The sequence below is a fragment of the Hippocampus zosterae genome, chromosome 11, assembly GCF_025434085.1.
Source record: "Hippocampus zosterae strain Florida chromosome 11, ASM2543408v3, whole genome shotgun sequence".
Taxonomy (NCBI): domain Eukaryota; kingdom Metazoa; phylum Chordata; class Actinopteri; order Syngnathiformes; family Syngnathidae; genus Hippocampus; species Hippocampus zosterae.
The window spans coordinates 22,379,780-22,407,054 of record NC_067461.1 but is presented as its reverse complement, the minus strand read 5'-3'; the positions used below and the strand labels follow the sequence as shown (position 1 = coordinate 22,407,054).

Below are 27,275 nucleotides of genomic sequence, written 5' to 3'. Positions count from 1 at the left end.
GAGGTTGCCATTGGCTTGTGGTATCCCGAGGTACTTGTAGCTATCCTCAATGTCTACTATTGTTCCTTCAGGGAGTGAGACCCCTTCAGTGTGGACTACCTTTCCTCTCTTAGTCACCATCCGACTACATTTCTCAAGCCCGAATGACATCCTGATGTCACTGCTGTAGATCCTGGTTGTGTGGATCAGGGAGTCTATGTCCCTTTCGCTCTTAGCATACAGCTTTATGTCATCCATGTAGAGGAGGTGACTGATTGTAGCTCCATTTCTGAGGCAGTATCCATAGCCTGTCTTGTTGATTACTTGGCTTAGGGGGTTCAGTCCTATGCAAAACAGCAGTGGGGAGAGTGCATCACCTAGGTATATGGCACATTTCATGTATATATTTTAAAAAATCCTCGTCTCACCACTTGGGTGGTGTCCGTTCCTCATTCAGCTCGGGTCCTCTACCCGAGCTGAATGGCCAGGAAGCTTGAGGGTTCTGCGCAGTATCCTTGCTGTTCCCAGCACTGCACACTTCTGGACTGAGATGTCCGATGTTGTTCCCAGGATCTGTTGCAACCCCTCATCTAGTTTGGGGGTCACTGCCCCTAGTGCGCCGACCACCACAGGCACGACTGTCACCTTTACCTTCCAGGCTCTCTCCAGCTCCTCTCTGAGCCCTTGGTATTTCTCGAGTTTCTCGTGTTCCTTCTTTCTGATGTTTCCATCACTTGGGACCGCTACATCCACGACAATGGCTTTCCTCTGCCCTTTATCAATGTCATCCATGTGTGTGTGTGTGTGTGTGTGTGTGTATATATATATATATATATATATATATATATATATATATATATATATATATATATATATATATATTAGAGCTGTCAAACAATTAAAATATTTAATCTAATTAAAAATGCAACTGTCATAATTAACTCAAATGAACTAAAAAATTAATCGTGATTACTCACACATTTTTATCGTTTATGAATTTCCTTTTACATTTTTTGTCCATTTTAATGCTCTCATCAACATGGAATCATGAATCAGTTTTCTATGTGCCAAATGCAAATATTTACTGAAGTAACAATTTCGATTTTAAACTTTACGTGAACAATTTTTCACTTGGTGCAGTTATTCACACATAATCTCTCACACAATATTACTGTCCATTAATAAGGGTGAAAAAACATATTTTGTCACACAACAGCTGCTCTACCAGCTTTTTTTATGAAATCAAAACAGAGCAATATAACATTATAAAGTGCATATCTAAGGTACACTAGTACTCAGCCTATAGTGGATTTAAACAATGGTTGCGTACTTCGTTTTTTTCAAGTTTGCTTTCAACACAGCAGTCTGTTTCTGTATGTTTGTTGAAGAATAACGAGACACCGGACACCAGTGTTCATTATGTGCCGCTGTATTCGAAACTGCTGGCCGTACAAACAAGCACACGCACTTCCACGTGATGCAGGGGCAAACCATTCTGGAAGGGGGCGGGGGGTTCACTCCCCCTAACACAGTCAGGCTATGTTGATTGTGTTGGTCCTTCTTGCGCGGAAGTCTCTCTACGGTTTTGTGTAGACCTCATTTCGAATGACTTGGTTCGATGACAACACTGGAGACGTTTTACTTTCGCTCGGTCACTACCACCGTAGCGCACTGTCGCTGTCAGACGAACACAGAGAAGCTCCACCCGCTCTATTTATATGGACACAGACCACTGTAACCTTCCACACAAAATAGTTCCAAACAAGTAACAATCGCGTCAGTGGCATACATCGTATACCTGTATGATACAGAGAGAGAGAGAAGAACAGATAACTTTGGTCTTGTCAGTGGAGCAGTATGGCAACTATTTAAAAGTAAACTTTCCATTCATAAACTCTAAGTATCCATTTTCGGTGTCTCGCGCTGCCGTGGCTGGCAAAACAGACATGGGCGTGGACTTCTACAGCGCGCTAGTTGTTTTGTTTCTGGTGTATTTATAGAGCAACGTAACATCCGCTTGTGACGTGTGCCGCGTTAATCTCGCGAGAAAAAATTTAATCCCGTTAAAATTCATTTAAATTAATGCCAATAAAAACGCGCTAAACTGACAGCTCTAATACACACACACACACACACACACACACACACACACACACACACACACACACACACTTGGTTACTTCTGATTCTACATCAATTTCACCTTTTTTATTTTCACACTTGCATTCTCCTTCTGTTTACCAGAAATGATCAAATCTGGCCAGGTTAAAGGTTGGGCTTTGGAGTTTTACTCATAGTGCACAACAATAACCCACACATTATGCAATGTTTGTAATTCCTGTTCATTTGTGATGTGATTGATTGTGCCTTTAGGCAGGTCTACCAAAGATAAGATGGATTTTTCATGATTGTAAGAGTCACCAATCAATTGCAATCGGTGTAGTAAATAATGTAATGCAACATTGGAATTCTAGAATTAATCATGAATGAAGGGTTCAGTGAATGTGCATATGAACTGGTTGGGTTAAGAAACACTGTTCTAAGCATTCCAAAAAATAAGTAATAATCAGACACTGCCATTTAAATGATGGTGGTAAGGCAAATGTGTTTCTGTTTGGTTGTTGTTTTTTTTCTGACTTTTGAGTTGATATTTAAGTCAACGTTGAAGACACAAAAGACTTTCTTCCAAAAACATCTTTAATCTGAATAAAAATAGAAGAACCTCTTTAGTCTTTGCCATATTGTCATCCTTCTGCAAGCGATAGATCTGCTTCTGAAGACGAAGGTTGTTCTCTTGCAGCTGACCAATTTTCTCGATGAGCTGGCAGATGTGTTCCAAGTACCCAAGTCCTGACCCCAAAGGATTGGATCTTGATTCTTGTGTCTGGATGAGCACAACATAAGGTGACAGATGAATAAGGACCAGAATTAACTAAACTAACAAGAGCATTGTTTTTAGGGGAAACAGAATCAGATCTTATGGTATTCTGGATAAATAATTTCAATGTAGTATTGAGTATATGTGGTCACAGGCAGGGTATGGGCAATATGGGTGACCCCCCCCTCCACCCCCTGAAAAAAAACTAAACTCAAAACAAAACCTGCCAGCTTTCTAGACTTGCATCATTTCCATGTCAAGATTTTCACGTCAACTTGCTGCTGTCATACATGTTGTGTGTGTCCGAACAGGCAAGGGAGAGGGATTTGGGGATAAACTTGTGACGGTAGAGGTTGGCAAGAGGGACGGGGAGGGTCAGGCCACACAACGCAAGCTGCTTCCAAATAAATACAATACAATACAATACAATACAATACATTCTGATTTATATAGCGCTTTCACAACAGCGGCAGCTGTAACAAAGCGCTTTACAAAACAGTTAACATAAAGTAAAATAATAAACACAACACATAACATAAAACACAAACAGTCGTGCAGTCCTAACCACTTTTCCGTCACACGCTTTGTTGTTTGAAGCGGTTTGAGATGAAAGAGGAGAGAATCAAAGTGTCCTTTAACCAGTGGATCAGAGACGTCATGCTCAAAATGAGCACACGTCGGCTACAAGCTAAGTTTCAAAGTCAACAAGAAGCTGTAGCATCCATTGACGAAAAAAGAGATTGGTTCACTTCTCCTGTCCCATGGAAATCCACTTCAATTCCAAGCGGCGACTCACGGTTCCAAATACGCATCGGTGCTCTTCGCCAACGCTCCTCTCTCCTCATCCTCAACTTCAGCGGCCATCCATCCAGCCGCACCGACGCCAACTGTCCAACAGCGCTGACATAGCCACTGAACAAATCGGGGTTGTGAAGAATGCTGCCCATTACTGGCGCAAGAAACACAAGCGCCCCAGGTCTGTCCAGCACCGACAGTCAATGGCGCCGACATTCGTCCCAATCAAAATCTGTGCTGGTACAGGCGTGCTGCCGAGAAGGCGCAACCACCAAGCACAGATACTGCTCCTTTGACGAATGTCGTGGCCAAAAAGCGCTGAAAACAGTCCATATCAGGTCCACACGATCAAACAACAAACAACATGTGACAAAACAAAAGACAAAAACAGCAAAAAAGAACAAAAAAGCAAGGCTCTTGAAGAGCACTTGCCGAAGGCTGCCTACTCGGGCGCCATCTTGGAAAAAAAAAAAAAAAAAAAAAATTGTATGTAATAATCCAATGTTGCCCACTCGGCACTCATTGCAGCCTGGTCATCCTGGAAGGGGGATTCTCCCATCAAGGTTTCACATTTCCCCCCCACGTTTTTTGAGTTTTTCCTTGCCCTCCTGGGAGTTTAGATCAGTGGATGTCATTAATATTTGTCAACTGTGGGCATGTGAAACCCGTTGCTACATTTCTGTGATAAAAGGCTATGGAAATAAAATTGACTCGACTTAATCAATGACCTAAGCATAAATGTGTTTACGTCATGTGACTCCGGACTACCTTCGATTGACGTGTGAACGATGGATTTTAGCAAACGGTAATCTGAAAGATCTTGACGGTCATGTTATGATTTTGAGACTTAAATGAAGATCATCGATCAAAGAAGCCACCAAGTGCTCAGTTTAGAAAAAGAAGAAAAGAAATGGGCAAAAGAAATTGGTATGTAGATTTCTCTGAGTGATGTGTACATTGGGCTTGAGACATTTTCCATTCTTCGTCATTAAAGAGTGTGACAACTTGGTTTTTTAGTTGTTATAGTTTTTGAATCGTTGAAAACAATGTCAACATGTATTGCTGTTGTATGTACGGGTCAACGAATTGGAGTACAAGTGATATTTTTTTCCTCAGGGCATTCAGAAACACCATTGTGTGTGAGAGTGAGAGTGTGTGTGTGTGCATGTGTGTGTGTATGTATATGTGTGTGTGTGTATTTGTGCGTGGGTAGTGAACGTGTGCGTTTTTATATATTTGTTTTACTTTTGTAAACATTATAAATGATGTGAACAACATGTATATTTATGACAATACTGTTTTCACTTTATTAGAAATCCCACTAAATCTGTGTCTGAGGATGAGTCTCTATCTGCTGACTCAGCTGGATTGTGGAGGAGCAAGTGATGTATCTGCTGTCTTTGCTTGCTGTCAAATTGGCAGTAATGAAACAGTCATGAAATTAGGAACATGTTAAATTTGATATTTTAAATTGTGTGACATTATCTTTTGATTTAAATGCAATGTTAAAAATTAAACTGCTTTGTAAGTGCATGTAAATCATCAATGGAGGGGGTGGGGGGGCGTCGTATGACATTATACCCAGGGCGCCACATTGGCTCGCAGGAGCACCATTGACTCCTTAAAAACAAAAACAAAAAAAGCCACATTTAAACCTTCAGCCCTATAAATTCCCCAACAAAAGCAGGATATGAACTTCGCTTGGGGGTCTGTGCTGTCCTCCTTTGACTTTCCTTTCCCATGATGCTGACACTGACAATTGTGTTCAGCTACTGGAAACTAAAATGGAAACAATGCAAACAATTAGTTCTATCAGGCTTGGCGACTGACATCATGCTTTTCCTGCTATGGACAAACTTTCCTGATAATCACACTGATGCATGAGTTCATACACAGCGGAATGAGTTCACACACAGCCACGGGGTAGAAGAAAGCATCAATAATAAGAAAATGTCATGGTTTTAATCTTTTAATCGTTTTCACGACCATTCAGCGCACCGTATTGTTGGGCGCAGTCTCAGTAACGGGTGCTATTTCTGTATTTGACACGTACACAAAATGCACTGCATTATTGAGCGCAGCCAGGCATGGTAAAACATACGCCAGCTTAAACATGCGGCATGCATGCACGCACACCAAAAACACATTAGCTTGAAGCATACGGTAGCATGCATGCATGCTAAAACATACCAGGTATGTTAGCTTAAAGCATACAGTAGCAGCTAAGACATACGGACACATGCTAAAAACATGTTTTTAAAAAGGCAACGGAAGCAGAACTGAGTTCGTTGTACTTTATTTAGCCATTTTACAATGTACTCACGCAACTGGTACCAGTTAGGGGCGTGCCTTTAGCGTCCTCTTACACGATCACCCTTCACTCATTGGCGACTGGTACCTGCTAGGGGCGTGCCTTTAGCGTCCTCTTACACGCCCACGCATCACTCATTGGCGACTGGTACCTGCTAGGGACATGCCTTTGCATCCTCTTACACGCCCACCCTTCACTCATTGGCGGACTTCCGCATGCCTGTCGTCAATCACGTCCGCCTTTTCTCTGTATAAACAGCATGTCGACCAGAAGTGGTCGCAGTCAGGCTTTGGAACTCAGCGCATACACTAGACGCTCCACATTATAAGGCGTCCTGTCCATTTTGGAGAAAATTTAAGACTTTTAATGGTGCCTTATAGTTGTGAAAATACGGTACATTTTCATCTAATTTCAGGATTGCAGGAAACCTATATTATTAAACATTGCCAATTACTAGAATATCTGAACTTTATTTGGGATGAATTAGTGGCACTCTCAATGGTGGTATAAGTTTGAACATGACTGGATAATTGCCGAATCCCGTTATAAAATGCTGTGCACCTTTGTTTAACCTGAAGACCCGAACTCTTGCAAGGCATGAATTTTTATTTTGTTTTTATTTTCTCTTTGATATTTCGGCTAATTGGGACCTGATAAGTGTAAAAACAAAGAATTATCTTTTTTCTCGACGTAACGTCCTCGTAAGTGGACGCCAGGCCCTTATACTCCAAAATTTAACATTATAGTCCTGAAAACCAAAGACGTCATGTCCACACATGTGGCCGCTAGGTCCTAGGAGAATAATCTCCTAGGACCTGGCTTTTAAAATAATTCAACATTATTTTAAATGTTTATTTGGTTTTTTTTCTTTTTTTCAATCAAGTTAGTAAAGGTCATAAGGAAATTTTGGTGAAAAAATTTGTGAAATTAATTTTCTTGATCCCTCTTTTTTTAATAACACAAAAGCCTAAAGAGGATAGGGGTGAGGACTGATTCGAGGAGAACACCACGGGCGACAAGAAGCAGCCTGGACTCACATCTTCCAAGACAATTCGAGTCCTGTCTGAAGGATAAGACCTGAACCATTTGCAGTGCGCTGTTATGGAGTTTCATGTTCCTGTCCTTGGCCTGGCCAGCAGGTGGCAGACTGAGCAGACTTTCTGGCTGCACACCTGCTGCCAATCTTTCAATTACTGAACTGTGTATTTAAGCACCCGCAATCTGTCTTCTGGTTGTCGGAGTATTGTTTATGCCTTGCTGTTTCCATGCTCATAGACTATTCTTGCTGTAGATCTCGTCGTGTTTTGCTTTAGAACTCTCAGTACCAATGGTTTTGTATGTATTGGATTTTATTTTGTGATTTGGCTTTCTCTTGCGTGTATTTTGATACATTGTTTTTGGTTTGTCTTTGCGATCCTTAGTTTCCTCTCTTGCCTTTTGAGCAAGCGCTTTTTGTTGGTCGTTTTTTGTGCCCTCTGGTCCTTGTTTTGATCAGCGTTTTATGTTATCTCTTAGTCGTGGCGATTTTTGTATTAAAAACACATTTTTGCAACGGAGACCTTGTTGACGTCTACACTTTGGGGGTCCAAACTTAATTCGGCTTGTCCGAAACGTAACATGGAGATGCTCAAGGAGACAGGTGTGGTCCATGGTGTCAAAAGCTGCAAAAGATCCTGAGATACCAGTCATCATAAGGTCGTTTTGTCACCCTAAGCAAAGCTGCCTCAGTGCTGTGGGCTGCATGAAACTGGAGGTGGATCAGGAGATGTTGGGTGAGTGGAAGGGAGTTTGAAGGAACTGTGGATGGTGTCAATTGCGGACTGGAAGAAATACTGGAAACTACCGAATTTTGTGAAGGATGAAGCAGTGTTACTAGTGGGTTTAAGGAGTGGGTTGATGGTTGAAAAAGAGTATTTTGGATTGTTGGAGCAAGAGTGGATGAGATTTGAGTTGTAGTTTAATCAAGCAGAATTCAATGCATTTTGTACTAATGTATTAAGTCTGTGTGGGCATGAAGACAGACAGTTAAACTTGATTTCTTGTAGAGTCCCTCAAGCTGACAATAATGGGATTTCATTTTATGGAGCTCAGTACTATACCAGGGGGCAGTGTAGGTGAACGAGGCTGTTTTAGTTTTTGTAAGGGCAAGTTCGTCAAGACAGGAGGAGAAAGTGTTGTTGTCGTGGGTGACCGGTTCAGAGGGGTTGTCAGTTGTGATGGGGAGATTTCCACTTTGGGGGTGAGAAGTGGAGAGAGAGCCAGAGCATCAATGGATTTGAGGTATCTGAAAGTTATTTCACATTTTGTTTTGGAGAGAGAAAGGGGGGTGTTTAAATCAAAAGCAATGGCGCATAGTCTGATAGGCGCAAGTTATGGTAAGAGTTTTTAGATACTAGTGATAGTGATACCAGTAGCTGTTGTAAAACAATTTTATTAAGATTCTAAATTTGTACCAACTTTTGTTTCTATGTGTTTTGTCTTTACTATCACATGAGCACACTGACATTAGCATATCATAGCATAGCATATAATAATTGTAAATTTCCCCAGTGTGGGACGAATAAAGGATATCTTATATCCGTCCATCTATTTTCCATGCCGCTTATTTTGTTGTGGGTTGCGAGGAGCCGAGCTTGACTTCAAGTGAAAGAAACTCCACAGTTGACCGACTGGTCATGGTCACCATCCATCTCAAAGCACATCATACAACACACAGAAAATCAACCCCACTAACATTTACAGTCACTGAGCGGGAACTGAATGTACGCTTCCTGCATGCAAGTCAAACAAGTGAACAAATGCAGTCGGTGACTCACGGATAGAAGAATACAATATTGTAAGAATACAAACCCACTGTATTACAGTGCAAATGATTTTATGCTCAGAATGCCAATTACCGACGGCCTAAAGCAGATGGATTGGTCACTACAAAGCAACACAAAATGGATAAATCGCAGTGCTATTTACAATCGTCTTTCACATAATTTAATTATTATTATTATTATTGTTATTTTTATTCAGCGCCTGACAGCCGTCGGTAGGAACGAGCGTCGGTATCTCTCCTTCTTGCAGCGCGGGTGTAACAGTCTCTGGCTGAAGGAGCTACCAAGTGCTGTCAGGGCGGGCTGAAGGGGGTGGGAGGGACTGGCCATCATAGCTTTTACCTTAGTTAGCATCCTTCTGTTGCTCACCTCCTCCAGAGTGTCAAGGGGGAATTTTTTGCTCTATCCAATAACTTTATCCAGTGTTAGTTCTTGTAATGATACAAATCTTACATTGTTAAGTAACCCCCATTGTCTGCCCACAGTGAAAGTTTCGGGCCATTTCATTTATAGTAATTGTGTTTAGAATATTCATTTAGTTATCGCGGTGCATGTGGACAGATGCCGCGTTTCACCAGACGAGTCGTTACAGAAAGCCTGACCGTGGTCGTTGCAACTGGTCCTCCTGAGTTGCATTCCTTTCGTTTCACCTTCGAAAGCAATGGCTTTACACTCTACATTTCATTGAGCTGGTGTCACAGTTGTTCACTTTATGCCGTCAAGAAGACCGCAATAAAGGAGCAAGACGCTCAGTTTCCTGGCTCATGAATAAATGAGTTTGGCTTGTTGTTGACCTGCTTTAACATACCCGGAGTATCTAACACGTAGCGATATCAGTACACCCACATATTTGCATTTCTGGATTTGCAAATGTACATAGTTGCTGATTTAATCGCTGAAAAATGTATTAGCTGTTGATGAGCTGCTTTTGTGCTCAGGCCAAAGCCTAGTATTTTAAAAGTCTGCTTTGGCATCACTGTGGAAGAATGAAGTGAGTTGAAGAGCTTCCTGTAGTGCATTGCGGCCATCTTTTTGCATTCATAAGCGCTTATGAACATTTTCCTTGGTACTGTTGGGAAAGTCTGGGGACCAACAAAGCCCACTTTGTCCTTTCCATTCCTTTGATCAAAGCGCACCCAACAGAATGAATTTGAATACCGTATGTTCAAAATGTCTTGAACATATTCAGTCAAAAAGGTACATTGTTGCTTTTGCCACAAAAGTTCCTTCATGATGAATTTCCACTGTCACAAAATGAAAATCCTATCTTTATGGACTACAAAGTCCTATTCATGAAGAAGGAACTACATTATTAGTGTACAACAGTGATGACAAATGATGACCAACGTGGTGGTTGCCAGTCCACTGTATTGCCTGTAAACAATTCCAGTACACAGTGTTCCTAATTATTAGCCTTAAACGGTGTTCCAGATTATGAGGCATATGTTATTTTCATCCACTTTCCTACTCAATTTGATTTAAAGTCAATCAAATAGCTATGATTATTAGCATCTATACATAGGCGGTTTTACAGGGTGGCAAGGGGTGGCAGCTGCCACCCTTACCAAAAGCCTTTACCACAAATTGCCAACAGCCAGCTGTTGGCAATGAATCTATTCAGAAAGTTTATAAAAATAGTATATAAAATGTGTGTTTGGAATTTATTCCCCCTCCCGCTCCCATCCTTTGAATAAGAAATGGTTGCATCCTACTGGCACCACCAATTAACGATTTGATGCACCCTGTAACCTGCTAACATGACAAACTGTCCACTTTAGTAACAGCTGTCCCTGAAAAGGTTAAAGAAAAAGTCAAGTGCATTTTAACTTGACCATTCCGGCAGACCAGAGTCAGGCAACCTATACAGGTATTATGTGTGTCGGTGCGCTAGTCTATTTAATATGTTCAAATGGCCTGTCAAGTGTGACAACTTATGTGAAATAGTAGTTAGTAGTAGTACATTTAGATAAGTGAAGGTTTAATGCATACTGCAACATACCTTTGCACTGAAAAAGTAGAGAATAGCTTGTAGGTATAGTTATCTGTTGAGAAATCTGCAGTCTCCTGGTGTAGATGAATAGGTGCTACATGACATGAAGGCTCACAACAGTGATGTTCTCTGAAACGAGCCCACACACTGTACTACTGAACCTTTGAGACAGCTGCCGTGACTTCATAAATACTTTGATCTTGACAGTATGCCCTGCAATTGATTGGTGACCATTCCAGGGTGAAACTCACCACCTCGCTTTTACAGTAGCAAATGCATATCAGTTAGATCAGTGGTTCCCAAACTTCGCTCGGAAGGCCCAGTACAGCCATCTCGTGGTGATTATGAGCAGGAACCAATTGGTAAAATGGTTTCGCCTGACACGAATTGACATGTGCATTCGCCAACACACACTCAAACAGACAACTATTTTGTGAGCTCTCCGCAGCCACTATGAAATGAAGATAATACCAAAAGCATAGTTAACTACTGACTAAGCGAAGGAAGGAGACAATCAAGACTTCTAAGAATGTTTAACCCATTGTGGATGTGAACCCATGATATTTGTTTGCCTTTTTGTTGAATCAATTGTCTTCATAACTTTTGTCTTTTATTTATTGTTTTGTGATGCCATTTGTATTTGTATGTCCGTGTTTGTGACCTGTTCTCATAGCGTAGTTCCAGCTGCAGCGGTTGTGAAGACACCCCCCAAATAATACTGTATTGTATTGTACTCCCTTTAGCATAGCACCGTCTAGTGGGTGCATAGCTCAACCGCAGCCACTGTTGTAGCTTCTATTCTATGCGCCTTATAATATGTGCCCTGTATATGAAAACAGATTTAGTATGGGCTATTCATTGAAGGTGCGCCTTATAATCCGATTTGCCTTATAGTGCAAAAAATATGGTGGTGTAGCTAAACACGCAGCTGACGAGCAGCTATGATTTGGCCCAATCCTCTGAAGATGACGCTATTTTTACCAGAGAAGTTCCTTCTCTTTGCTTGTGTGGTGTTCTCGCCAGAGCAATGGGGAGGAGGAAACCGTTGTGCTGTATGTGGTCAAAAACAAGGCAATACAACAAACCTGTTGAATCATTTGAAAAAGTCGCACCCAAGGGATGGAGTGGAATGCATGAAAATGTGAGCCCAGAGTTTGCACAGCTTGCCCACGTAAACATTAGCAGTTTATTCTGCTAATAACTCAGCGGGAGCCACCGGACAAAAGCAATCAAGTCCTCTTTTGATAATCCTCATTTGCAAGTAGCAATGATGTTAACACTATATGTAGTCATCATTATAAAAATTACTAGCATCACATTCTAAGGCTTATCCATTGTTCCTGAGGGCTCCATTTTTCGGAGTGCACTGTATTACCGGTATTTTATATCGTTGTACATTTTCTACTGTTGAATAAAAATGTTTGAAATGAGAGGGGGGGAAACAGTATTTCAATCAAATGTTAAATTACTCTATAATTATCTTTGTTGTCGGACTGGGACTGACTTTGCTTTAAAACTGGCAATTTTAAAGCAATGAAAAAACTCCAGGAAGTGTGACAGACTCACATTGCTCAGTACACATGGTGAGTCCTCTCCCATTTGTTGCTCGTTAAAAAATGTCATCTGCTCGGCATATTTACCCTTCAATTGTAAATCACTCCTTTTCAAATGTTGACTGCATGTGTTCTTGTGCAGTTAGTTGCCCACACAGCGGCTCGACAAAACTCTCTCTCTCTTCTATCTGTAAAAATTGCGGACTAAGATGTCAGTGTGCACCTTGTTTAGAGTTTCTGGTCAACCCTTTGCAAATGTTTGCTATGCATCATGACATTTTTTTTCTTTTTGTTCTCCTCGTTGTCCAATGTGTGTCTTTTGTCCAGCAGTAAATTATAGGTCGTGTTGGACACACCATGGACTTACCCGTGTGTTGAAAATGTGACCATAAAAATGAAATATATCATTATAGAGGTGCATTTTTTAGGCTATTATGTGTTCTTCCAAGCTAAACTACTTAGTTCCAATTACTCGGCACATGTCAAATTAAAGAAGCCGTTTTTTTTTCTCTTTCTCCTTTCTTCTTTCTATATACATTCTTGCTGCTGGAGGCTGTAAATTTCCCCAGTGTGGGACGAATAAAGGATATCCTATCTTATCTTATCTTGTCTTAATTGTTGAGCATGGTTGCCCTCTTTGTTGGATGCCCACTGAGCACTACTTCAGATGTAACAATATGAAAACAAAAGCTCAAATGAGGATCTCTTGTCTCATACTCGTCTTTTAATGTCAAACTCAAATCTTTGGCTTCACATGTTGTTTACTCTTCCACATGTAGAAGCACAATCCTTCACTCTACATCTTGGGAAGAGTTGAGAAAAATGAACGGCTGCCTGTGTTGATATTGGTCCTTAAGGATGGATATGTGTGTGTGTGTGTGTGTGTGTTGTTATCTGATGGTTGTATTTCTATCATTCCAGGATGAACAACTGAAAGACAGTCAACTCACCTCACTTTGTATGCAGCATTTGTCCACGTGCTTGACAAAGTTGTCACGGGTGCCACTCCCTTTTAAAGACGCCAAGTCACTGTCTGCCTTGTTATTATAGGTTTCCGATAATGATGGGTTCCTAGCCTTGGAGTTCTTTGTCTTCTGGAGCTTTTCAATCATCTCCTCCTCACCCTCAGGGTTTACTGGCAGTGAACTATACAGATCCGTTTCCAGATCCTCACAAGTTTGCACTTCAGTTCTTGAGGGCAAAGAGCTGATGTCAGCCTGTGGCTGTGAAATGTCAGAGTTCTGTTGATGTTTTGTTTGCTCATCAGAGTGTGTTGATGGGTACGACTTTAAATTAGATGAGTCGCAGGATGACTCGCGACTGTGGACAGCAAAGTTCTGGTCGGAGCCTCTTGGACTGGATGGAGCGTTACCACTTGATAACTCCACTCCAGAGTCCTCTGACTCAAACTTGTACAACCTTGTCAATTGAGAACCTGAGAAAATGCCTGACAGGTCGTCTGCATTGGTGTAGGTTTGACACTGTCCTGACTTTTCATCAGCGGGGAAATCCACCAAAGAGTCTTTGGAGTGGTGTGAGATCTTCTCATCAGAGTGGGTGGAGGGGAAATTGTCCACCTTTGCAAGCCTGTCATTGAAGTTGCCGAATCGCTTAATTTTTGTCAGCACAACTGCGCTGTCCAGTACTGAGTCTCGGGCCTCTTTGCCTGGAAAGAAGGAGTAAAGAATAAAATGTTTATTGAAATTGCAAGAACTGGAAAAAGTCTCTTAATAATGGCATCGTAGAGTTATCCAAAATTGCAAGAACTGGAAAAAGTCTCTTAATAATGGCATCATAGAGTTCTCCATTCAGTTATTAATACAAAGTGAGACACATAGGAAATTAAGTCAAATGTCCAAGCTGCACATATAGTGATGATGGCTGAGGTGAGGACAAAGCATAAAATGAGGGCCATCTTGAGCAAATGTTCCCACCCTCTCCACGACAAGCGGCCGCATTCCTACCAGAACCATAACTGAGTGTTTCAAGCACTCCTTTGTGTTCACCGCCATTAAACATAACAATAGCGTTGCGGGCCACTACACATTTCACCCCTACCTTCAACTGAACAACACCTGTCATCCATAGACTGAATGCTATTTTTAATCTACTGCTAACTGAGGTTGCTGGTGGAGTTTTTGCCAGGAGGCAAGATCTATAAAAGTATAAATTGATATTATTTAGCGAATATATACATCTTTCCAGACATCCATACATCCGTTTTCTGATCCGCTTATCCTCACAAGGGCCGCCCGCAGGCCATGCTGGAGCCTATCCCAGCTGTCTTCGGGCAGTAGGCGGGGGACTCCCTGAACTGGTCCACACCCACACTCACACCTAGGGACAATTTAGAATGTTCTATGTTTAGAACAGGGGTGGGAAAACTATTGCCCGCGGGCCAAATCCGGCCCGTTGGTCTTTTTAATCCGGCCCGCCGAAGGTTGGTACACAATTAAGGTTCGATGTCAACGACTGCATTCATTTCATTTGGACTTGTAATGACAGGCATTTCAACGCCAGGTGGCACAGTTACTTGAAGTTGCAGAGCATAGGGAGGAAGGGGGAGACGATACAGAAGCCCGCAGTAGCGCCAAGTCAAGCAAATCCCGTTCGATACGACGGAATAATGTACGCTTAAAGTGTGAAAAACGTGCCAAAAAATGCAAAATACTGCTTTTTAAATAAAGAAATTCAATTAATATTATGTCGAATTTAGTTCAACCTTTTGATCCGGCCCTCCATAATATTTTCTGGTTCTCGTGTGGCCCTATGCAAAAAATAATTGCCCAGCCCTGGTTTAGAATGTCTATGTATCTTTGTGTCATTGTTGTAGGCCTATTGATTTCTATGATGCTATTTGTTCATATAATTAATGCCGACTGAGCTGGACCGCAGTTTCATACAACACTCTGTCAATTCCAGAAATGCAATCTTGCTAATGCCAAAAGCATTGTGTGTGTGAAATGTTCATATCTACTTTTGTGTGTGTGTCAGGCAGCCACACCACTTTATTTGCCTTCAAAATGTATAAATCTGACAATAATGTCAGTGCCTCACCAGCCATGAATCTCACTGCACGTCACGGACTTCAACAACAGGGCAGATTGTGAGACTTCCTACAGGGTGAATTTGAGATCCCGCCAAGGCAAATATGAGATTAAAAGTTCTTTGAAGTGGTAAATCTGACGCTTTTATCCTCTCTGAAGGGAACTTTGGAGGAGGGAGACTTGAAGAGAAATGGAGCACATAAGCCTTTTTTACACTTCCTTTTCAAGACCAAGTCTAAAATGTAAGCTAGAGTGGGAGTCGGGCAGAAGGCCCGCATACACAACACTAGATGGGAATGTTATGTTGTTATTCAGCTTTATTGTGTAAATGGTATAATGTACAAAGCCCCCTTATTTCCACCGAGTAGTGGAGTAATTTTTGTGCCACTGTCAAGATGGAGGGGTATAGTATTTGGACTCTTTTATTGTCATTAAGGCATTACCCAAATTAATGTGTCTGATTTTCAAAACATCACACTGAAGCCATACTACTAATATGAGCCATCCATCCAATGTCTCGAAGCCCCTTGCACTCTTTAGGGTTGCAGGTGAGTCGGCGCCCATTCGTACTATTCATATGTGTACTTATGCAAATAAAACAGTCTGAGTCAGAATAGAGTTGAACGTTCGAAACGATTCTGTGCTCAATTGAACTGCATTCCGTGGTGGAAATTATCACAATGGGGAGGGCGTTATTGTTTAAATGCTGGAAAGCAGGCATGAGCGGAATCCCCCCACGAAAACAGCTTGTTTTGATTTCCAACCTAATCTGTCAGCAAAACAGCCACCCATCTACATCTCTTCCAAATATGCCACTGTTCTGATAACCTTATTGTTGAATAGCCGTCACTCTGCCAAAATACTGATAGTGTAGTGTTTTGGTCATATCAGTTTCCAAAGGCTCACTTCCTCTTTTAGGCTGTTTTATTTTCACCTCTGTTGAACTCAAACATCCATCCATCCACGTGAATAAGTATAATTCTTTACCACTTGTCTATGATTCCTTTTACCTCCACCTGGGGAACCAAATTCATCAACTAATCATTAGCAACGAAAAACACAATAACTTAGCGGTGTATTGAAAGACTACAATAGTTTGTTATTGTAGAAGACAAAACACCTAAACTTACACTGAGCGGGGGCGGAGGTTTAGGTTTGTTTTTTTAACAAGAGTACTGTACATTGCGATGATGATTATGTAAGCCAGTTTCATTGCATGCAGTGACCAATGCAGATCTGGTTTACAAGATGTTTAAAAAAAAAACATCCAGTCTCACAATACACTACACATTTAGTTTTTCACTAAATCAACTGAGTCATCAGAAGGAAAGACCACATCTAATGATTTTGTTCTTGAGCTATCTACCCCCTAAAACAGAGCCTCAGGGGATTGATAATCGAATCCTAAACCTGAAAGTAAACGACCAAAATTGCATTTGAAAAGTGCCGTGCACCACTGGGAACACACCCTATGGCTGATGAGGAAAACTTGCAATAAAAGAACATTTAAAAGGGAATGCATTTGTGTCACTCTTTGCTGCCAAAGTCAAATAATTAACTGGCAAAAATTTTGGAAACCCCATGAAACCCAACACTTAACCCAGAGGGAAAATCCTGCTTTTCTCCACTCAGACCAACAACAATGTGAGGTGGCACAAAATTCCCCTTTTTTTTCCAAGAACGGTTAAGTTGGAGCAAGAGGAGGACCTTTTCCCAGACAAGTGGTTTAAATAAGATGACTTTCTTGTTCTTTTATCACTGGAGCCCGTCCTTCTGAAAATGAAATATTTCCACCCCTAAAACAAGGTTGGAGTGCCAAACTTAACATGAGGCAGAATTTGGGCCAAGATTCAGCACTCACATACTTTCTTTCATATCGCTTTAGGTGTGTAAACAGGACTGTACATACCATGCAGTCTGTCAGATAATATTTAATACTGGGGTTTATTTTCTGTGTATTCATCGACAGGAACTCCGGATATGATATGGTGTCTGTATTTGTAAATATTCAGTGAACATATAGTTTCATCTGTCTTACTGGTAATTAGAAGAACACCTGGTTACCTTAAATTATACTACTTATACGAGCAGCGTCATCCTGACAGGTGTTGCTCTTATCACACGCAACACAAATAAGTCTTGCACACTGCCTTGTAATTGTCTTCAATGACTGACTCGGCCTATTACCTGCCTCTTGACTAAGACCCACAACTTACTCTATAACTACAAACAGGTCATCCTCCCAAACATGACGCTATTGCTTCTTATCTTCTAAAAAAAGTTCACGTCATTTCCCTCCAGATAAATATTGCATTCCACAAAACATTGGTATTGTAATTCACGCGAGTGCCCTCCAAAGTGCTCTGGGCTAAACAGGTGTTATACGCGAGTGGTAGGAATGCCTTGCCTGAAGCTGGAACACTCTAACAGCAAAGCATTTCAAGTGCATGAGAGGATGAAGGCAAAAACTAGTCAACGGGTTTTGATTTTTTTTTATAATAGCTTTTACATGCACAATAAAGGGCATTCCAGAAGTGGAGGACATTTTACGTTCCACACATCAATTTTTAAACAATCCACATCCAAAATACGAAAATATGCAGTTTCTGAGTACTTTCTGTTCCTGAGACAAAAAAAAAGAAAAGAATGCTTGGCAATAGTTTTAAAAATACCAAATACGGTGCTCCCCGAAATGCAATTTTTCTTTTTTTTCCCCATCACCCCCAATGACCACATTTGATCTCAAAACAGTTAAAACGAAATGTTATTTATTTTTTGGGGGATATTATTTGTTTCATTGCTGTTTCTTGTCACTGTGGGACCATTTGATTTAATAAAGATTCATCCATCTATCCATTTTCTATTCCGCACATCCTCACAAGCATACCCGGAGAAAACCGGTACAGGGAGAACATGCAAACTCCATACAAGAAGGCTGGAGCCGGAATCAAACCGAAATCAAACACTGCATTGTGAGGCCGACGCGTGAGCCAGTTATCAACTGTGCCACCACCTTAATAAACATCCATCCATCCATTTTCTAATCCGCTGATCCTCACATGAGTGTGCTGGAGCGTATTCTGTCTGTCTTCAGGCAGTATGCAGGGTACACCCTGAACCGATTGCAGAGCACACAGAGACGAGCAACCATCCGCGCTCACACCTAGGGACAATTTAGAGCAGGGGTGGCCAACCAGTCAGAGACTAAGAGGCAATTTTTTTACTCTGTTACTGCAAAGAGCTACATCCCATCCACACGCGCGCGCGTGCACACACACACACACACACACACACACTTTTATGCACAAAGATCGACTTTCTAAGCGACCAACTTCCCACGATCGACCTAATCGCACACACACACACACACACACACACACACACACACACACACACACACACACAGACGCATGCACGCACGCACGCGGGTGCCCAATCATGCACTCGCGCCCATATGCATGCACGCCACGATGAGCAACAGCCGGAACGGTCCGAACATGAACGAAAGTTAAAAACACAAACACGCAAATCTTTTTTTCCCCCACCCATTTCCTCCATCTTGTCACGTTGAGCCCGAGGCGATGAGAAATCGCCTCGTGCACAACAGAAAAAACGAGGTGGATCCCAGGAAAAGCAGACAACGAAAAGATCTTGTGAAAAACAAAGGGTTTTAATAAAGAACAAAAGGAGCCCGAACAGGGAAAACGGTAACAGAAAACGCTGGTCAAATAAGGACCAGGAAAAATAAGGAAGACAACCGAAAACGCTCGCGAAACGATAAAGGGCGAGGAACTACCGAGATAGGTGAACCGACGATAACAATTTGGTCACACTATGAAATACGCGAAGATAGAGGCCGTAAGGCAATAGGGCAGCGAGAAATTTGTCAAGCGACGAGAATAGCGAATAGAGAGCAATGGCACGGTAAGGAATTCTCCGGCAGTGAGATGACTGCCGGAGTCGCTTAATAAAGGCAGGTAATCAGCCCGAAATTGAGAGCAGGTGCACCGAACAGGCGGAGGGAAAACTCCGCCACCTGTCGGCGAGCACGCGACGTGACAGTACCCCCCCCTCAACGGACGCCTCCCGGCGGACTACCCGGTTTGGACGGATGAGCAGCGTGGAAGTCGCGCAGAAGGGACGGGTCAAGGATCCAGGAGCGAGGCACCCATTGCCGCTCCTCCGGCCCGTAGCCCTCCCAATCGACCAGGTACTGGAAGCCCTTGCCCCTGCGCCGAGAGTCCAGGATGGCACGAACCGTGTACACAGGGTCCCCGTCGACCACCCGCGGGGGCGGCGGCGGAGCGGGAGGGGGCGCCAAGGCGCTGGCAGACACAGGCTTGAGCAGGGAGACGTGGAACACGGGGTGGACCTTCATGGAGGCCGGCAGCCGGAGCCTGACCGCGACGGGGCTGATGACGGCCTCGACCTCGAACGGGCCAGTGAATCGGGGCCCCAGTTTGGCAGACGAGCCGGCCAGGCGAAGATCCCTCGTTGCCAGCCACACCTTCTCTCCCACCGCGTATGAGGGCGCCGGGCGCCGACGACGATCAGCGATCTGCCGGTTCCGGGACGCAGTGCGGGATAACGCAGCCCGGGCCTCCCTCCACACGTGATGGGCCCGCTTAAGGTGGTGCTGCACGGAAGGGACCTCCACCTGCCCCTCCTGGGACGGGAACAGCGGTGGCTGGTATCCGTAGGCCGACATGAACGGCGATCTGCCTGTAGCGGAGGAGACGAGAGTGTTGTGGGCATATTCCACCCAGGGCAGGTGGTCGGCCCAGGATGCCGGACGGTGGAGACAAACACAGCGGAGGGCCGCCCCCAGATCCTGGTTGGCGCGCTCAGCCTGTCCATTGGACTGGGGGTGGTATCCCGAGGTCAGGCTGGCCGTAGCTCCGAGGGACCGGCAGAACTGCTTCCAGACGCGGGACACAAACTGGGGCCCCCGATCCGACACGATGTCCGCCGGAATGCCGTGGAGACGGAAGACGTGCCTGATGAGGAGGTTGGCGGTCTCCAGCGCCGACGGCAACCTGGACAAGGGCACAAAGTGAGCGGCCTTGGAGAAGCGGTCCACGATCGTGAGCACGACCGTCCGGCCCCGGGAAGGCGGTAGACCCGTGACGAAGTCCACAGCGATGTGAGACCACGGGCGAGGAGGAATGGGCAGCGGCTGGAGCAGTCCCGCCGGAGGTTGATGTGACGACTTGCCGCAGGCGCAGGAGGTGCAGGCCTTGACGAACTCCGTCGCGTCGCGGCGGAGCTCCGGCCACCAGAAGCGCTGGGCGACGAGCTGCACAGTCCGGTTCACCCCGGGATGACACGCCACTTTGGATGCGTGTCCCCACTGCAGGACCTCCGAACGAAGGGCAGGAGGCACGAACAGCCTCCCTGCTGGGCACCCCGCCGGCACCTGCACCCCCACCAGGGCGGACAGGATCCGCTGCTCAACCTCCCACTGGACGGCCCCCACTATGCACTGGGTCGGGAGGATGGTCTCCGGGGAACGGTCCCTCCCCGCAGGTTCGTGGAGCCGGGAAAGGGCGTCAGGCTTAGTGTTCTTAGACCCGGGGGAGTAGGTGAGGACGAAGTCGAACCTGGTGAGGAAGAGGGCCCACCGGGCCTGACGGGCGTTTAGTCTCTTCGCGGAGCGGAGATAGGCGAGGTTCTTATGGTCCGTGTACACGGTAAAAGGTTCCTTAGCCCCCTCGAGCCAGTGCCGCCACTCCTGTAAGGCGGTCACCACAGCCAACAGTTCCCGGTTGCCCACGTCGTAGTTCGACTCGGCGGCACTGAGTCGACGGGAGAAGAAGGCGCAGGGGTGCAGCTTCTGGTCGACTGGGGAGCGTTGGGACAGCACCGCACCCACCCCTGAATCCGAGGCGTCCACCTCTACGACGAAAGGGCGGTCAGGGTCAGGATGTTGCAGTACCGGGGGACTAGTAAACGCCGCCTTAAGATGAGCAAACGCCGTATCCGCGGCAGGGTCCCACTTAAAAGGGATCTTGATCGAAGTAAGGCGGGTTAGGGGAAGCGCCATCTGGCTGTAACCACGGATGAAACGCCTATAGAAGTTGGCGAACCCCAAGAAGCGCTGCAGTTCCTTCCGGTTGGACGGGACCGGCCAGTCAGTGACCGCACGCGTCTTAATGGGGTCCGCCCGTAGCTTGCCCTGTTCTATAATGAACCCCAGGAAGGAGATGACGGGAACATGGAACTCACACTTTTCTGCCTTGACGAAGAGCCGGTTCTCGAGCAAACGTTGTAGCACCAGCCGAACATGTTGCCGGTGCTCATGCAGTGAACGAGAAAAAATTAAAATGTCGTCAAGATAAACGAAACAGAATATGTTGATCATATCCCGGAGCACGTCATTAATGAGGTTCTGGAAGACGGCAGGTGCGTTTGTGAGACCAAAAGGCATGACCAGATATTCGAAATGGCCCAGGGGGGTCTTAAACGCGGTTTTCCATTCGTCGCCCTCTCGGATGCGAACCAAGTGGTAAGCGCTGCGTAAGTCTAATTTTGAGAAAATTGTGGCTGATTGTAATGGAGCGAAGGCGGAGTCCAACAAGGGTAGCGGGTATCTATTTTTAATTGTAATTTCATTTAATCCACGATAGTCTACGCAGGGTCGTAGGGACTTATCCTTCTTCCCCACGAAGAAAAAACCCGCCCCCAACGGTGAGCGTGATGGTCTGATGAGACCTGCAGCGAGCGAGCTGTTAATATATTCCGTTAACGCCTCACGCTCGGGATGGGATACCTGATACAGACGCGAGGTCGGCAACGGGGCGCCCGCCTGCAGGTCGTAGGGGCGGTGTGGGGGCAAGGAGCGCGCGCGATCCTCGCTAAAGACCTCCCTAAGATCCCGATAGCACTCCGGCACTCCGTCAAGGCAGATCTCCTCGGGGGGCGTGACGCGTTCGTGCCTCCCGACGGCTGACTGCAGGCAGTGCTGGTAACAATAAGGGCTCCAGCTATCGATAGCGGGGCGCGCCCATGAGATCACCGGGTTATGCGTCTGAAGCCAGGGTAATCCGAGGATGATCGGGGCGTTCCGGGACCGCATAACATAAAAACGGCGATGCTCAATATGATTACCGGATAACGAAAGCTTTAACGGCTCCGTTCGATGCGTTACCACCGCCAGGAGGCGCCCATCCAGATCACGCACCCGCTTCGCCACAACCAACTCCTCTAAAAAGCACCCCAGTTCGGACGCGAGATTAGTGTCCATTAAACAGTCATCTGCTCCTGAATCCACCAGGGCCCGAACCCGTCTTGACCGGGACCCGCCGAATACCTCCGCCTCGAGCTCGAGTCTATTGGGGTGTCCGGGTCGCTTGTCTACTCGCCTAGGCTCGGGGGGTGACGCGCGGGGCCGTGACTCACAGTACTCGGGAGGAGCGTGGAAAGACGATCCCGGATAGCTGGTTGTGGCGCGGGAGGGTGGTTGTGCGCCGTCAGTTGTAGCATGGTCCCGGCGACGGCGCCTTCCTTCCTCCGCACCACCGTCCTTGCCGCCCAACTGCATCGGCTCCTCCGCGGATGCCGTCTCCCGGCCCCGGGAGTGCTCGCCGTACCCCCGATATTCCTCACGGTCCGGGAAACGTCGAGACGGGTACCGATCACCTCCTCGCTCCCGGCCCCGTTCCCTCAGGCGATTGTCCATCAGGAGGGAGAGGTCGATCAGCTCCTCCAAGTCGGTGCTGTGATCGCGAGTAGCCAGCTCGTCCTTGAGTTGCGTGTTGAGTCCCCGGCGAAACAGTCCACACAGGGCCCGATCGTCGTACCCGCTCTGCGCGGCCAGGATCCGGAACTCGATGGAGTAGTCAGCGACCGAACGCCTTCCCTGCTGCAGGGCGAGCAGCCGCCCCTCCGCCTCTCTGCCCCGCACGGGATGGTGGAACACCCGACGGAAGGCTGCCACGAAATCAGGATAGGAGGTGCAGAGATTCGGCTTAGCGTCGCTGGTCGCGATTGCCCACGATGCCGCCGGACCTGTCAAGAGACTCATGATATAAGCCACCTTGGCGGCGTCAGTAGCGTAGGCGGACGGCTGTTGGTCAAATATGAGCGAGCAACTGTGTAGGAAGTGTCCACACTGCCCGTGCTCACCCCCGTAACGAGGGGGATGTGGAAGCGAGGGCTCCCTCGACATAGTGGGGTACGAGGAGGGAGCCTCCGGGGTGGTAGGACGAAGCCCGGAAGGTGGTCTTTGTTCCTCCACCCGAATTAGGCGAGGTTCGAGATCATCGAACCGATGAGCCAGCATGGAGACCGCGCCGCGGAGTTCCGTAAGGGCTTGGCTGTGCTGACTCATTTGCCGCTCTTGTCGAGCAAGAGCGGACAAGATTCTTTCGGCGTCTGCGGGATCCATGGTGGCCGGAGAATTCTGTCACGTTGAGCCCGAGGCGATGAGAAATCGCCTCGTGCACAACAGAAAAAACGAGGTGGATCCCAGGAAAAGCAGACAACGAAAAGATCTTGTGAAAAACAAAGGGTTTTAATAAAGAACAAAAGGAGCCCGAACAGGGAAAACGGTAACAGAAAACGCTGGTCAAATAAGGACCAGGAAAAATAAGGAAGACAACCGAAAACGCTCGCGAAACGATAAAGGGCGAGGAACTACCGAGATAGGTGAACCGACGATAACAATTTGGTCACACTATGAAATACGCGAAGATAGAGGCCGTAAGGCAATAGGGCAGCGAGAAATTTGTCAAGCGACGAGAATAGCGAATAGAGAGCAATGGCACGGTAAGGAATTCTCCGGCAGTGAGATGACTGCCGGAGTCGCTTAATAAAGGCAGGTAATCAGCCCGAAATTGAGAGCAGGTGCACCGAACAGGCGGAGGGAAAACTCCGCCACCTGTCGGCGAGCACGCGACGTGACACATCTAATCCTTGCGTTCGACTTGGAACCAGTCCGCTGGCTCCCGGTCGATTCTGATAGACGTATTTGGCACCTCTGCCTTAAAATCAGAGGTAATTCACTGACTAGCTTAGCACTTAGCGCCGTTGTTTGCGTATGAGCGGTGATTCAATCATCTGATTGGTTGCGCTCTATGTCAATCAAGTAACGGTACAGTACTGATGATAGGTTGACGTAATGCGTTGCTGTGTATTTAGCGCCTGTGTTTGAATGGCAGGGCCACTGCTGAGGTGTTTTCGACGCTTGTCGTGTGAAAGCCTGGGAGCCGCATTGAACCAGCCAAAGAGCAGCTCGCGAGACGCGGGTTGGCCACCCCTGATTTAGAGTATTCCATTAACCTGCCATGTGTATATGGGGAGAGCATGCAAACTCCACACAGGAAGGCCGAAGCCAGAATCAAACCCTGCACCTCTGCATTGTGAGGTCGACGTGCTAACCACTGGACCACCGGCCATCCCTATTGTCAGTGTTAATTTTATTTATGGTGCAAGTGAGAAAAAGCAGCGGCACACAACTATCATCTCCTGTATATTCCTACCAGTCACGGGAGTCACTTCCCACCTTCTCATTTGTTTCTCACCACATGGGCCTGGTTTCAGCTCAACTCTGTTTTGCACTATTTTCAAGACTGGGGTGTCGTCACACTCAAGGATGATACCCAGACTCGCCTTCTTTATCAAAATGCCTCCCCGCTCCCAACTCGACAGTGGCTTATCAAAAACATTTGGATAAGAAAAGAATGTTGAAGAGTCCTGTAACTTTGTTCAATGTGAGGATTGGTCCTACTGAAATGTGACAGTTTGATTGTCAATCCCTCACAATAAACCTGAAATGCACATGCCTAAAAAAATACTACTAATAATTAATATATGGAGAAATACACTGTGGATACAAATGTGTTTCCTATTTGAATGCATACAGTTACAGCAATTGCACCAAAGACAAAAGATTCATTATTATTCTTGTTTAAGGGCAGTTGATCAACTCATTGACCATTTCAACTCAACATCAGCATTTTTCAGCATTCACATGCAAGTTCTGAGGAGCTGAAAATGTCTTGTACAGTATTATAGTTTAAACCGTAATAGAGATAGGCAAAGTTGCTGTTCTCAAGCTTATAACCCGGTTTCATTCCTGATAATAAATAATAATAACAAGGGCTCACGAGAAATCTCCAGCTAAGAGCCACTCCCCGCTGCACTGCACACAATGAAAGTGGTACACTGACAATGGCCCACACAATCCTCGAAAAATTCAGACTAAAACTCAAAGCTTCTGCAAAAAGAGATTGGTCTTCACGCAACAAAATGGAAAGATTCTTGGCGGGCATGTGCTCTAACACAGTAAATGAGCTGAAAGCTATATCCAAGCTAGGCTTGTACATGGAATGTGCCGCAACCTGACACTAGGATTAGAATGAAAAAAAAATTGGAACTACCGCACAATGTAGTCTTTTGCAAATCATCTAATACTACTCCCTGGCCCCTGCACGCTTTGAAAGTTTTGTCTGTTTTATATTGGGGAGATGAAACATGACAAGTGATTTCTAATGTTGTTCAGTGCTTGGTACATGTCAAAACAGGCAATTGTTAGCACTTTGTAATGATACTTTACTCAATGATAAAGTGGCAACATGTCAGATGTCCTATGTTTTGCTTCTCCCTCCGAAAATTATAGGAAGTAAATTTGGCTTCACAAAACTTGTCCGCCCCCCCCCCCCCCCCCGCAAAAAAAAAAGAAACAATAGCAACTGGAAGTCCACATGTCATGAAATATCTAAAAGACTGTAAATAGACAAGCTGAATCTGTCTCGGGTTATTTGGCGGGAATATTAACTGACTCATGTTATCACACTCACCAGTAACACTTCAAAATCCGATTTTCCTTTTTTTTTCTCCACATAGTCTGACCCCAATATTTGAACCCTTTCATGAGAACTGTCATCAATAACATGACCAGTACATATACCACATAAACAGGTGAGTCAAGCGGTTCATGTTTACATCCGAAAATGATGTCAGTTAGCAACTGTGTTCTTCAGACACGATATCAGAAATCAGCCAGGATTATTGTTCACTTGTCAAAATGGACTGACACATTCCAACACTGATCCTATGTGCAGATGTGAAAGAATTGATTCTGATTGTCTCTCAAAGAATTTCATCAAGGCTTGAGTTGAGAATGTCTGTTCGTTTAGCACGACGCACAATGTCATAACAAAAACGATCATGTCAACACAACAGGCAAAAGTCGACTGTACCTTTCCTCCAAGGAGCCAGGATGGACAACGACTTCTGCCAACGAATAATCAGCCCACTCTTTTTCCTATTTACACTCATGTTGTCAATGCTGTCAATGTATACAAACGTAACTTTGTCACTTAATTTTGAAGTTAAAAAAAATTATAATAATAATCCTCAAAGATTCCTTATGTTGTCAAGCTTTTTTTTCCTGCCTCAAAATGGAAGAAAAAGTTGTTAATGGTCTTTGACGGCATTTCCCGTGTCCTTGTATAGGGTCACGATGCCCATGTCCAAGCGTATGTGGATGTTTTCAGGTCCTCCAGCTGATGGAAATAAAACGGGGGGGGGGGGGGGGGGGTCTCCAATAGGAGAAGTTGAATTCATGAGAGAAAGAGGAAGAGGAGGACTGGCACACTGCCAAAGGGAGTGAGATAGTGGAGAAAAAGGAATGCAGCAAAGAGCAAGTGACAAGAGGTGGAGGAGGAGTCACAATGGAGGCTTTTAGGCCAAAAAGACATACATCTAAAATGAAGCAGGAAATTAATACTGGCTGCATCAACGCTTACCTTGGAGGCCTAGAAAATACTTTCCGCTCCTAACTTAGGATGGCGGTTGACACTCATACTCATTCAAACGTGCGAGCTGTGAAACAAAACGTGGTCAACAATTGTGATCATGCGACAACTAACAGCTTTTGGGGGTGGGGGGGGGGGTTG

General features: G+C 45.2%; 1 protein-coding gene across 4 annotated transcripts in view; it reads right to left on the bottom strand.

Moving 5' to 3' along the window:
* The window catches only part of si:ch211-250c4.3 (uncharacterized protein LOC100535981 homolog), a 132,906-nt gene extending 105,905 nt beyond the window's left edge, over nt 1-27,001 (bottom strand). For 2 of the 4 annotated variants that reach the window (XR_007964991.1, XM_052081105.1), the window contains exons 1-3: nt 26,577-27,001; nt 13,279-13,994; nt 2,702-2,863 (exon numbers count right to left, since the gene is read on the bottom strand). Coding sequence is in view for 3 of the 4 variants with exons in the window: in XM_052081105.1 (XP_051937065.1) it covers nt 2,702-2,863; nt 13,279-13,994; nt 26,577-26,655 (957 nt within the window). In the remaining variant the exon portion in view is untranslated. The remainder of the gene's footprint in view (nt 1-2,701; nt 2,864-13,278; nt 13,995-26,576) is intronic. The other 2 variants (XM_052081107.1, XM_052081106.1) reach the window with 2 other exon arrangements.
* Between the last annotated feature and the right edge of the window lie 274 nt (nt 27,002-27,275).